Genomic DNA, 12,620 nt, shown 5'->3' on the forward strand with positions numbered 1-12,620 from the left:
ACAGAGCTCAGTGGGGACAGAGACCGGAACAGTGGGGGACAGAGCTCAGTGGGGACAGAGACCGGAACAGTGAGGGACAGAGCTCAGTGGGGACAGAGACCGGAACAGTGAGGGACAGAGCTCAGTGGGGACAGAGACCGGAACAGTGGGGGACAGAGCTCAGTGGGGACAGAAACAGTGAGGGACAGAGCTCAGTGGGGACAGACCGGACAGTGGGGGACAGAGCTCAGTGGGGACAGAGACCGGAACAGTGGGGGACAGAGCTCAGTGGGGACAGAGACCGGAACAGTGGGGGACAGAGCTCAGTGGGGACAGAGACCGGAACAGTGGGGGACAAAGCTCAGTGGGGGACAGACCGGAAAGGTGGGGGACAGAGCTCAGTGGGGACAGACCGGGACAGTGGGGGACAGACCGGAACAGTGGGGACAGAGCTCAGTGGGGACAGAGACCGGAACAGTGGGGGACAGAGCTCAGTGGGGACAGAGACCGGAAGAGTGGGGGATAGAGCTCAGTGGGGACAGGCCGGAACAGTGGGGGACAGAGCAGTAACAGCACCGCTATATGATCAGCACCACTGTATGATCAGCTCTAGCAGCACCGCTGTATGATCAGCTCTAGCAGCACCGCTGCATGATCAGCTCTAGCAGCACCGCTGCATGATCAGCTCTAGCAGCACCGCAGTATGATCAGCTCTAGCAGCCACCGCTGTATGATCAGCTCTAGCAGCACCGCTGCATGATCAGCTCTAGCAGCACCGCAGTATGATCAGCTCTAGCAGCACCGCAGTACGATCAGCTCTAGCAGCACCGCAGTACGATCAGCTCTAGCAGCACCGCAGTACGATCAGCTCCAGCAGCACCGCAGTATGATCAGCTCTAGCAGCACCGCTGTATGATCAGCTCTAGCAGCACCGCAGTATGAGCAGCACCGCTGCATGATCAGCTCTAGCAGCACCGCTGCATGATCAGCTCTAGCAGCACCGCAGTATGATCAGCTCTAGCAGCACCGCAGTATGATCAGCTCTAGCAGCACCGCAGTACGATCAGCTCCAGCAGCACCGCAGTATGATCAGCTCTAGCAGCACCGCAGTATGATCAGCTCTAGCAGCACCGCTGTATGATCAGCTCTAGCAGCACCGCTGTATGATCAGCTCTAGCAGCACCGCAGTACGATCAGCTCTAGCAGCACCGCAGTACGATCAGCTCTAGCAGCACCGCAGTACGATCAGCTCCAGCAGCACCGCAGTATGATCAGCTCTAGCAGCACCGCAGTATGATCAGCTCTAGCAGCACCGCTGTATGATCAGCTCTAGCAGCACCGCAGTATGAGCAGGACCGCAGTATGATCAGCTCTAGCAGCACCGCTGTATGATCAGCTCTAGCAGCACCGCAGTATGATCAGCTCTAACAGCACCGCAGTATGATCAGCTCTAGCAGCACCGCAGTATGATCAGCTCTAGCAGCACCGCAGTATGATCAGCTCTAGCAGCACCACTGTATGATCAGCTCTAGCAGCACCGCAGTATGATCGGCTCTAGCAGCACCGCTGTATGATCAGCACCGCTGTATGATCAGCTCTAACAGCACCGCAGTATGATCAGCTCTAGCAGCACCGCTGTATGATCAGCACCGCTGTATGATCAGCTCTAGCAGCACCGCAGTATGATCAGCTCTAGCAGCACCGCAGTATGATCAGCTCTAGCAGCACCACTGTATGATCAGCTCTAACAGCACCGCAGTATGATCAGCTGTAACAGCACCGCTGTATGATCAGCTCTAGCAGCACCGCTGTATGATCAGCACCGCTGTATGATCAGCTCTAACAGCACCGCAGTATGATCAGCACCGCTGTATGATCAGCTCTAACAGCACCGCAGTATGATCAGCTGTAACAGCACCGCTGTATGATCAGCTCTAGCAGCACCGCAGTATGATCAGCTCTAGCAGCACCGCTGTATGATCAGCACCGCTGTATGATCAGCTCTAACAGCACCGCAGTATGATCAGCTGTAACAGCACCGCTGTATGATCAGCTCTAGCAGCACCGCAGTATGATCAGCTCTAGCAGCACCGCTGTATGATCAGCACCGCTGTATGATCAGCTCTAACAGCACCGCAGTATGATCAGCACCGCTGTATGATCAGCACCGCTGTATGATCAGCTCTAACAGCACCGCAGTATGATCAGCTGTAGATTCACTTCTCTCTCTCCACTCATGTTCCTCCCATTAATCAACTGTATTCCTATTTCACAATGGGATTTTGTTTTCCCTGTAACAGCACCACTCTCTTCTCTCAGAGACCATTTCATTCATCGGCTTTTCATTTCTGGTATCGGCTACTACCGTCTAACGGAAACCCTGGTGTGTGTGTGTGTGTGTGTGTGTGTGTGTGTGTGTGTGTGTGTGTATGTGTATGTACCTGACTTGCTGTACAGGACCTGGACACTACGTAGCTCCAGTGAGTACTTCTCGTAGGCACGGTCCATAATCTCCTCCAGGGAACTGAAACTGGGAGATAAAGACTGGGGGTTCCCCTGGCCCACACTCACCAGCTACACACACACACACACACACACACACACACCTTTAAAACTATGAAACAATAAAACAATAGGGTGTCTTTGCTGTCATTATTCTAGAACCAGTCTGTTCTCACCTGTAGACTACCCCGTCTGTTCTCCCCTGTAGACTACCCGTCTGTTCTCCCCTGTAGACTACCCGTCTGTTCTCCCCTGTAGACTACCCGTCTGTTCTCCCCTGTAGACTACCCGTCTGTTCTCCCCTGTAGACTACCCGTCTGTTCTCACCTGTAGACTACCCGTCTGTTCTCCCCTGTAGACTACCCCGTCTGTTCTCCCCTGTAGACTACCCGTCTGTTCTCCCCTGTAGACTACCCCGTCTGTTCTCACCTGTAGACTACCCCGTCTGTTCTCCCCTGTAGACTACCCCGTCTGTTCTCACCTGTAGACTACCCCGTCTGTTCTCACCTGTAGACTACCCCGTCTGTTCTCACCTGTAGACTACCCCGTCTGTTCTCACCTGTAGACTACCCCGTCTGTTCTCACCTGTAGACTACCCCGTCTGTTCTCACCTGTAGACTACCCCGTCTGTTCTCACCTGTAGACTACCCCGTCTGTTCTCACCTGTAGACTACCCCGTCTGTTCTCACCTGTAGACTACCCCGTCTGTTCTCACCTGTAGACTACCCCGTCTGTTCTCACCTGTAGACTACCCCGTCTGTTCTCACCTGTAGACTACCCCGTCTGTTCTCACCTGTAGACTACCCCGTCTGTTCTCACCTGTAGACTACCCCGTCTGTTCTCACCTGTAGACTACCCCGTCTGTTCTCACCTGTAGACTACCCCGTCTGTTCTCACCTGTAGACTACCCCGTCTGTTCTCACCTGTAGACTACCCCGTCTGTTCTCACCTGTAGACTACCCCGTCTGTTCTCACCTGTAGACTACCCCGTCTGTTCTCACCTGTAGACTACCCCGTCTGTTCTCACCTGTAGACTACCCCGTCTGTTCTCACCTGTAGACTACCCATCTGCTCTCACCTGTAGACTACCAAAGTCTATGATCATCAGGTCAGACTTGGCGTGGTAGAAGCCAGACTTAGGCACCAGCAGGTATGAAGGCTTTAGGTCAATCTTCAGGTCCAGAATCTTCCGGGTCTCAATGATGTGAGACAGACCTGCACAGAGGAGAAAATCATCCTCAATAGATGTTAGATAATGAAGAACCAGCCAGAGACAAACATCTACCTGGCAGTGTGTGTTTGAGTATGCTTATGGCGGTGGTAATAACATCTTATGTAGCTGGTATAGAAGCTTCATGAACGCATATGTAAAGTGTTTCCTGTTTCCTGTTCCCACCAGCTGCTGTTATAAAGTGTTTCCTGTTTCCTGTACCTACCAGTGGCTGTCATAAAGTGTTTCCTGTTCCCACCAGTGGCTGTCATAAAGTGTTTCCTGTTCCCACCAGTGGCTGTTATAAAGTGTTTCCTGTTTCCTGTTCCCACCAGCTGCTGTTATAAAGTGTTTCCTGTTCCTACCAGTGGCTGTCATAAAGTGTTTCCTGTACCCACCAGTGGCTGTTATATAGTGTTTCCTGTTTCCTGTACTCACCAGTGGCTGTCATAAAGTGTTTCCTGTTTCCTGTACCAACCAGTGGCTGTTATAAAGTGTTTCCTGTACCCACCAGTGGCTGTTATATAGTGTTTCCTGTTTCCTGTACCCACCAGTGGCTGTCATAAAGTGTTTCCTGTTTCCTGTACCCACCAGTGGCTGTTATATAGTGTTTCCTGGTTCCTGTACCCACCAGTGGCTGTCATAAAGTGTTTCCTGTTTCCTGTACCCACCAGTGGCTGTCATAAAGTGTTTCCTGTTTCCTGTACCCACCAGTTGCTGTTATAAAGTGTTTCCTGTTTCCTGTACCCACCAGTGGCTGTCATATAGTGTTTCCTGTTTCCTGTACCCACCAGTGGCTGTCATATAGTGTTTCCTGTTTCCTGTACCCACCAGTTGCTGCTATAAAGTGTTTCCTGTTTCCTGTACCCACCAGTGGCTGTCATATAGTGTTTCCTGTTTCCTGTACCCACCAGTGGCTGTCATAAAGTGTTTCCTGTTTCCTGTACCCACCAGTGGCTGTTATATAGTGTTTCCTGTTTCCTGTACCCACCAGTGGCTGTCTTGTCCTTAATCTCCTCCAGCTTGGAGAGAGTAGCTGAAGTCAACACCTCCAGGTCCACCCCCTTCCCTGTCTTAAAGAACTCTGCCATGCTGTTCACTGTCAACTGACAGAGAGAAACACACACACACACAGACAGAGAGAGAGACAGAGAGAGAGACAGAGACAGACAGAGAGACAGACAGAGAGACAGACAGAGAGACAGACAGAGAGACAGACAGAGAGACAGAGATTCCACATAGTCAGGTTTAATTTCTGAGTCTCTGGGACAGAGGGAGGTCCTTACAGAGAGAGATGATAGCAGCAGATAGGAGTGTGACAGGGCAATAAGTGAGTGAGGGTGTGTAAACCCATACACACCGAGTCATAGATGATCTCTACAGGCTGGGAGTGGACTCTGAGCAGCTGCTCTGCAACGCTGTCCTCTGGGTTGACTTCAAACAGGATGGAGAGCAGAGAGGAGGTGGAGTCCCCTACTGACGCTATGAGAGAGGGGACAGCTCCCTGCTGTTCCAACCCTGTTACGTACCAGTGTTCTAACGCTGCCTCCACCCTGGGAGAGGAGAAACAGAGGGGAGGGGAGAGACAGAGGGGAGGGAGGGGAGAGGAGAGAAAGGGGAGGGAGAGGAGAGGGGAGGGAGAGGGAGAGGAGAGGAGAGAGGAGAGGGAGAGGAGAGGGGAGAGGAGGGAGAGGAGAGAGAGAGGAGAGGGGAGAGAAGGGAGAGGAGGAGGAGAGACAGAGGAGAGGGGAGAGGAGAGGAGAGGGAGAGGAGAGGAGAGAGGAGAGGGGAGAGGAGGGAGAGGAGAGAGAGAGGAGAGGGGAGAGAAGGGAGAGGAGGAGAGACAGAGGAGAGGGGAGAGAAGGGAGAGGAGGAGGAGGAGGAGAGAGAGAGGTCAATAGTTAATCAACAGTTATATTAAATGTCCCATAATGTTCTCTCGTGTGTTCTTGCTTTGACAACACAAATGCATTTTTTGTCTTTACAATAAAACCTTTTGTTGACTGTCTGAACTCCACTACATGCTGAACAAACCAGGCGGTGATGCAGCCAGTTAGGATGTCCTCGATGGTGCAGCTGTAGAACGTTTTGAGGATCTGAGGACCCATGCCAAATCTTTTCAGATTTGTGGGGGAATAGGTTTTTGTCATGTCCTCTTCACAACTGTCTTGGTGTGTTTGGACCAATCTAGTTTGTTAGTGATGTGGACACCAAGAAACTTGAAGCTCTCAACCTGCTCCGCCACAGCCCCGTCGATGAGAATGGGGGCGTGCTCGGTCCTCTTTTTCCTGTAGTCCACAATCATCTCCTTTGTCTTACTGACGTTGAGGGAGAGGTTGTTGTCCTGGCACCACATGGCCAGGTCTCTGACCTCCTCCCAATTGGCTCTCTCATCGTTGAGGGAGAGGTTTCTGTCCTGGCACCACATGGCCAGGTCTCTGACCTCCTCCCTATTGGCTGTCTGATCAGGCCTACCACCGCCGTGTCATCGGCAAACTTAATAATGACGTTTGAGTCGTGTTTGGCCACGCAGTCGTGGGTGAACAAGGAATACAGGAGGAGACTAAGCACGCACCCCTGAGGGGCCCCCGTGTTGAAGGTCAGCATGGCAGATGTGTTGTTGCCTACCCTTACCACCTCGAGGCTGCCTGTTAGGAAGTCCAGGATCTAGTTAGAGGGAGGTGTTTAATCCCGGGTTCCTTAGCTTAGTGATGAGCTTGGAGGGTACTAGGATGTTGAACGCTGAGCTGTAGTCAATGAACAGCATTCTCACATAGGTGTTCCTTTTGTCCAGGTGGGAAAGGGCAGTGTGGAGTGCAATAGAGATTGCTTCATCTGTAGATCTGTTGGGGCGGTATGCAAATTGGAGTGGGTCTAGGGTTTCTGGGATAATGGTGTTGATGTGAGCCAAAAGAGATGACGTCATCTGTGGATCTGTTGGATCTGTTGGGGCGGTATGGGAATTGGAGTGGGTCTAGGGTGTCTGGGATGATTGTGTTGATGTGAGCCAAAAGAGATGACGTCATCTGTGGATCTGTTGGATCTGTTGGGGCGGTATGGGAATTGGAGTGGGTCTAGGGTTTCTGGGATAATGGTGTTGATGTGAGCCAAAAGAGATGACGTCATCTGTGGATCTGTTGGATCTGTTGGGGCGGTATGGGAATTGGAGTGGGTCTAGGGTGTCTGGGATGATTGTGTTGATGTGAGCCATGACCAGCCTTTCAAAGCATTTCATGGTAACAGATGCGAGTGCTACAGCGTAGTAGTCATTTACATAGGTTACCTTGGCATTCTCGGGCACAGGGACTATGGTGGTTTGCTTGAAACATGTAGGTATTACAGACCGGGTCGGGGAGAGGTTGAAAATGTCAAGGAAGACACTTGCCATCTGGTGAACGCATGCTCTGAGTACACGTCATGGTAATCCGTCTGGCCCTGCGGACTTGTGAATGTTAACCTGTTTAAAGGTTTTGTTCGCATCGGCTACGGAGAGCGTGATCACACAGTCGTTTCGAACAGCTGGTGCTCTCATGCATGGTTCAGTGTTGCTTGTCTCAAAGTAAGCAAAGAACGCATTTAGCTCATCTTGAAGGCGCGCGTCACTGGGCAGCTTGCGACTGGGTTTCCCTTCGTATTCTGTGATGGTTAGCAAGCCCTGCCACATCCGACGAGCGTCGGAGCCGGTGTATTAGGATTTGATCTTAATCCTGTATTGACGCTTTGCCTGTTTGATGGTTCATTGGACGGCGTAGCGGGATTTATTATAAGCGTCCGGATTAGTGACCCGCTCCTTGAAAGTCGTAAGCTTTAGTCTTTAGTTCAGTATGAATGTCGTCTGTAATCCAGGGCTTCTGGTTGGGAAATGTTACTGGAGACGACATCGCCGATGCACTTAATAATTGGGTCCGGTGGTAAACTCCTCAATGCCATGGGATGAATCCCGGGAACATATTCCACTCTGTTCTGGCGAACCAGTCCTGTAGTGATGGACCACTTCCGTATGGAGCGCCTCACTGTTACTTCCTGTTTTGACTTTTTGCTTGTAAGCAGGAATCAGGAGGAACCAGGTTGTGATTAGAAAGGAAGAGGAAAGAGACCCACTTGATGGTCTGCGCCCCGGGTCTCTGGGAGACGGTGGTGCTGGGTTGGGATTAGGGACGGGTCTCTGGGAGACGGTGGTGCTGGGTTGGGATTAGGGACGGGTCTTAGTGACGGGTCTCTGGGAGACGGTGGTGCTGGGTTGGGATTAGGGACGGGTTTCTGGGAGACGGTGGTGCTGGGTTGGGATTAGGGACGGGTCTCTGGGAGACGGTGGTGCTGGGTTGGGATTAGTGCCAGGTCTCTGGGAGAAGGTGGTGCTGGGTTGTGATTAGGGACGGGTCTCTGGGAGACGGTGGTGCTGGGTTGTGATTAGTGCCAGGTCTCTGGGAGAAGGTGGTGCTGGGTTGTGATTAGGGACGGGTCTCTGGGAGACGGTGGTGCTGGGTTGTGATTAGGGACGGGTCTCTGGGAGACGGTGGTGCTGGGTTTTGATTAGGGACGGGTCTCTGGGAGACGGTGGTGCTGGGTTGTGATTAGGGACGGTGGTGCTGGGTTGTGATTAGGGACGGGTCTCTGGGAGACGGTGGTGCTGGGTTTTGATTAGGGACGGGTCTCTGGGAGACGGTGGTGCTGGGTTGTGATTAGGGACGGTGGTGCTGGGTTGTGATTAGGGACGGGTCTCTGGGAGACGGTGGTGCTGGGTTGTGATTAGGGACGGGTCTCTGGGAGATGGTGGTGCTGGGTTTTGATTAGGGACGGGTCTCTGGGAGACGGTGGTGCTGGGTTGTGATTAGGGACGGGTCTCTGGGAGACGGTGGTGCTGGGTTTTGATTAGGGACGGGTCTCTGGGAGACGGTGGTGATGGGTTGTGATTAGGGACGGGTCTCTGGGAGACGGTGGTGCTGGGTTTTGATTAGGGACGGGTCTCTGGGAGACGGTGGTGATGGGTTGTGATTAGGGACGGTGGTGCTGGGTTGTGATTAGGGACGGGTCTCTGGGAGACGGTGGTGCTGGGTTGTGATTAGTGCCAGGTCTCTGGGAGAAGGTGGTGCTGGGTTGTGATTAGGGACGGGTCTCTGGGAGACGGTGGTGCTGGGTTGTGATTAGGGACGGGTCTCTGGGAGACGGTGGTGCTGGGTTGTGATTAGGGACGGGTCTCTGGGAGACGGTGGTGCTGGGTTGGGATTAGTGACGGGTCTCTGGGAGACGTTGGTGCTGGGTTGTGATTAGGGACGGGTCTCTGGGAGACGGTGGTGCTGGGTTTTGATTAGGGACGGGTCTCTGGGAGACGGTGGTGCTGGGTTGTGATTAGAGAAAGGATGAGAAAGACCCACTTGATGGCCTGAGCCCCGGGTCTCTGGGACACGGTGGTGCTGAGGTCGATCATCTGGATCTTCAGGATCTCTGGGACGTTGGGCTCCTCCCTCACCGTGATGGACGTACGGAACAGCTTGAAGGTCACCACCACTGCTACGTACTGGAGAGCACAGAGAGACACAGGGGTATAAACACACACAGAGAGGCACACAGGGGTATAAACACACAGAGAGAGAGGCACACAGGGGTATAAACACACAGAGAGAGAGGCACACAGGGGTATAAACACACACAGAGAGGCACACAGGGGTATAAACACACAGAGAGGCACACAGGGGTATAAACACACAGAGAGGCACACAGGGGTATAAACACACACACAGAGGCACACAGGGGTATAAACACACACACAGAGGCACACAGGGGTATAAACACACACACAGAGGCACACAGGGGTATAAACACACACACAGAGGCACACAGGGGTATAAACACACACACAGAGGCACACAGGGGTATAAACACACACAGAGAGGCACACAGGGGTATAAACACACACAGAGAGGCACACAGGGGTATAAACACACACAGAGAGGCACACAGGGGTATAAACACACACAGAGAGGCACACAGGGGTATAAACACACAGAGAGAGAGGCACACAGGGGTATAAACACACAGAGAGAGAGAGGCACACAGGGGTATAAACACACACACAGAGAGAGGCACACAGGGGTATAAACACACACACAGAGAGAGGCACACAGGGGTATAAACACACACAGAGAGAGGCACACAGGGGTATAAACACACACACAGAGAGAGGCACACAGGGGTATAAACACACACAGAGAGAGGCACACAGGGGTATAAACACACACACAGAGAGAGGCACACAGGGGTATAAACACACACAGAGAGGCATACAGGGGTATAAACACACAGAGAGGCATACAGGGGTATAAACACACAGAGAGGCACAGGTTGTTTCTCAGGGAGCTGTCAGTACCGACACAGAAACAGGTGTAAATGGGTTTTGTTTCTCAGGGAGCTGTCAGTACCGACACAGAAGACAGACACAGAGACATACCTGCTTGGGTAAGGCCAGGTTGTTTCTCAGGGAGCTGTCAGTACCGACACAGAAGACAGACACAGAGACATACCTGCTTGGGTAAGGCCAGGTTGTTTCTCAGGGAGCTGTCAGTACCGACACCGAAGACAGACACATACCTGCTTGGGTAAGGCCAGGTTGTTTCTCAGGGAGCTGTCAGTACCAACACAGAAGACAGACACAGAGACATACCTGCTTGGGTAAGGCCAGGTTGTGAGAACTACCACTGTATCCGATGGCCGTGTAGAGTTTAGCCTTCTCATCAGCAGACATCAACTCTTCAATGCCTGTACCTAAAAAGGGGAGGGTTAAACATGAGGAACACCAATCAATGACGGTCAAACAAACAGAACACCAATCAATGTGTTCCCTGGTGTTCTCAAGGTTCCACGTGAGGACGATCAGGGACCGTATTCATCAAGAGTCTCAGAGTAGGAGGGGCTGATCTAACATCAGTTTGACCTTTTACGTTATAATGAATAAGGCTATATGGACAAAGTGGACCTGCTCTGAGATCAGAACTCCAAGTCTAAAACACAATACACTGTAGCCATGTCTCTCATTGAGGACAGAGGATTGAGAATGCTGGTCGTTAGTCTCTCGAGGGTTAGCTCGTCGTTAGTCTCTCGAGGGTTAGCTCGTCGTTAGTCTCTTGAGGGTTAGCTCGTCGTTAGTCTCTTGAGGGTTAGCTCGTCGTTAGTCTCTGGAGGGTTAGCTGGTCGTTAGTTTGTTAGTCCCTTGAGGGTTAGCTCGTCGTTAGTTTGTTAATATCTTGAGGGTTAGCTGGTCGTTAGTCTCGAGGGTTAGCTGGTTGTTAGTCTCGAGGGTTAGCTGGTCGTTAGTTTGTTAGTCTCTCGAGGGTTAGCTGGTCGTTAGTTTGTTAATATCTTGAGGGTTAGCTGGTTGTTAGTTTGTTAGTCTCTTGAGGGTTAGCTGGTTGTTAGTCTCGAGGGTTAGCTGGTCGTTAGTTTGTTAGTCTCTTGAGGGTTAGCTCGTCGTTAGTCTCTTGAGGGTTAGCTCGTCGTTAGTCTCTTGAGGGTTAGCTCGTCGTTAGTCTCTTGAGGGTTAGCTCGTCGTTAGTCTCTTGAGGGTTAGCTCGTCGTTAGTCTCTTGAGGGTTAGCTCGTCGTTAGTCTCTTGAGGGTTAGCTCGTCGTTAGTCTCTGGAGGGTTAGCTGGTCGTTAGTTTGTTAGTCCCTTGACGGTTAGCTCGTCGTTAGTCTCTTGAGGGTTAGCTGGTCGTTAGTCTCTTGAGGGTTAGCTGGTCGTTAGTCTCTTGAGGGTTAGCTGGTCGTTAGTCTCTTGAGGGTTAGCTCGTCGTAAGTCTCTTGAGGGTTAGCTCGTCGTTAGTCTCTGGAGGGTTAGCTGGTCGTTAGTTTGTTAGTCCCTTGAGGGTTAGCTGGTCGTTAGTCCCTTGAGGGTTAGCTGGTCGTTAGTCTCTTGAGGGTTAGCTGGTCGTTAGTCTCTTGAGGGTTAGCTGGTCGTTAGTCTCTTGAGGGTTAGCTGGTCGTTAGTCTCTTGAGGGTTAGCTGGTCGTTAGTCTCTTGAGGGTTAGCTGGTCGTTAGTCTCTTGAGGGTTAGCTGGTCGTTAGTCTCTTGAGGGTTAGCTGGTCGTTAGTCTCTTGAGGGTTAGCTGGTCGTTAGTCTCTTGAGGGTTAGCTGGTCGTTAGTCTCTTGAGGGTTAGCTGGTCGTTAGTCTCTTGAGGGTTAGCTGGTCGTTAGTCTCTTGAGGGTTAGGTGACAGCTTGTGTATATTGGTTACCTGTTCCTGATTTTTGTGTGTGTGCGTGTGCGCGTGTGTGTGTGTGTGTGTGTGTCTGCGTGGTAACTGAGGAGTTCTTACCCTCTTCCTCCTGGGTTTCCTGTTCCTGCTCTTTCTTCTTCCCTTCCTTCCTTCCAAAGAAGCTGCTGAAAAACCCTCCTCCCTGCTTCTGGCCGGCCACAGCCTTCTTAGCTACCACCTTCTGCCCTGACCGGATCACCTGGAGGAGGGAGGGGGAGAGATACAAGAGGAGAGAGGGAGGGAGAGGAGGGAGGGAGAGACAGGAGGAGGGAGGGAGGGAGAGACAGGAGGAGGGAGGGAGAGGAGGGAGGGAGGGAGGGACAGGAGGAGGGAGGGAGGGAGGGAGAGACAGGAGGAGGGAGGGAGGGAGGGAGAGAGAAACAAGAGGAGGGAGGGAGGGAGAGAGAAACAAGAGGAGGGAGGGAGGGAGGGAGAAACAAGAGGAGGGAGGGAGGGAGGGAGGGAGGGAGAGAGAGAGAAACAAGAGGAGGGAGGGAGGGAGAGACAGGAGGAGGGAGGGGGAGAGAAACAAGAGGAGGGAGGGAGGGAGGGGAGGGAGGGAGAGACAGGAGGAGGGAGGGAGGGAGGGAGAGAGGAGGAGGGAGGGAGAGACAGGAGGAGGGAGAGAGAAACAAGAGGAGGGAGGGAGAGACAGGAGGAGGGAGGGAGAGAGAGGAGG

The 12,620-nt window shown here is 52.4% G+C and overlaps 1 protein-coding gene across 1 annotated transcript in view; it reads right to left on the reverse strand.

The window, feature by feature from the left end:
- LOC109876910 (vacuolar protein sorting-associated protein 13C-like) overlaps nt 1–12,620 on the reverse strand; it is a 225,678-nt gene that overhangs the window by 163,693 nt on the left and 49,365 nt on the right. Inside the window, 7 exon segments of the mRNA XM_031812890.1 lie at nt 2,421–2,553; nt 3,560–3,696; nt 4,683–4,797; nt 5,052–5,244; nt 9,067–9,209; nt 10,353–10,453; nt 12,002–12,140. Coding sequence (XP_031668750.1) covers nt 2,421–2,553; nt 3,560–3,696; nt 4,683–4,797; nt 5,052–5,244; nt 9,067–9,209; nt 10,353–10,453; nt 12,002–12,140 — 961 coding nt within the window.

Source organism: Oncorhynchus kisutch, unplaced genomic scaffold (genome assembly GCF_002021735.2).
Source record: "Oncorhynchus kisutch isolate 150728-3 unplaced genomic scaffold, Okis_V2 Okis03b-Okis08b_hom, whole genome shotgun sequence".
Taxonomy (NCBI): Eukaryota; Metazoa; Chordata; class Actinopteri; order Salmoniformes; family Salmonidae; genus Oncorhynchus; species Oncorhynchus kisutch.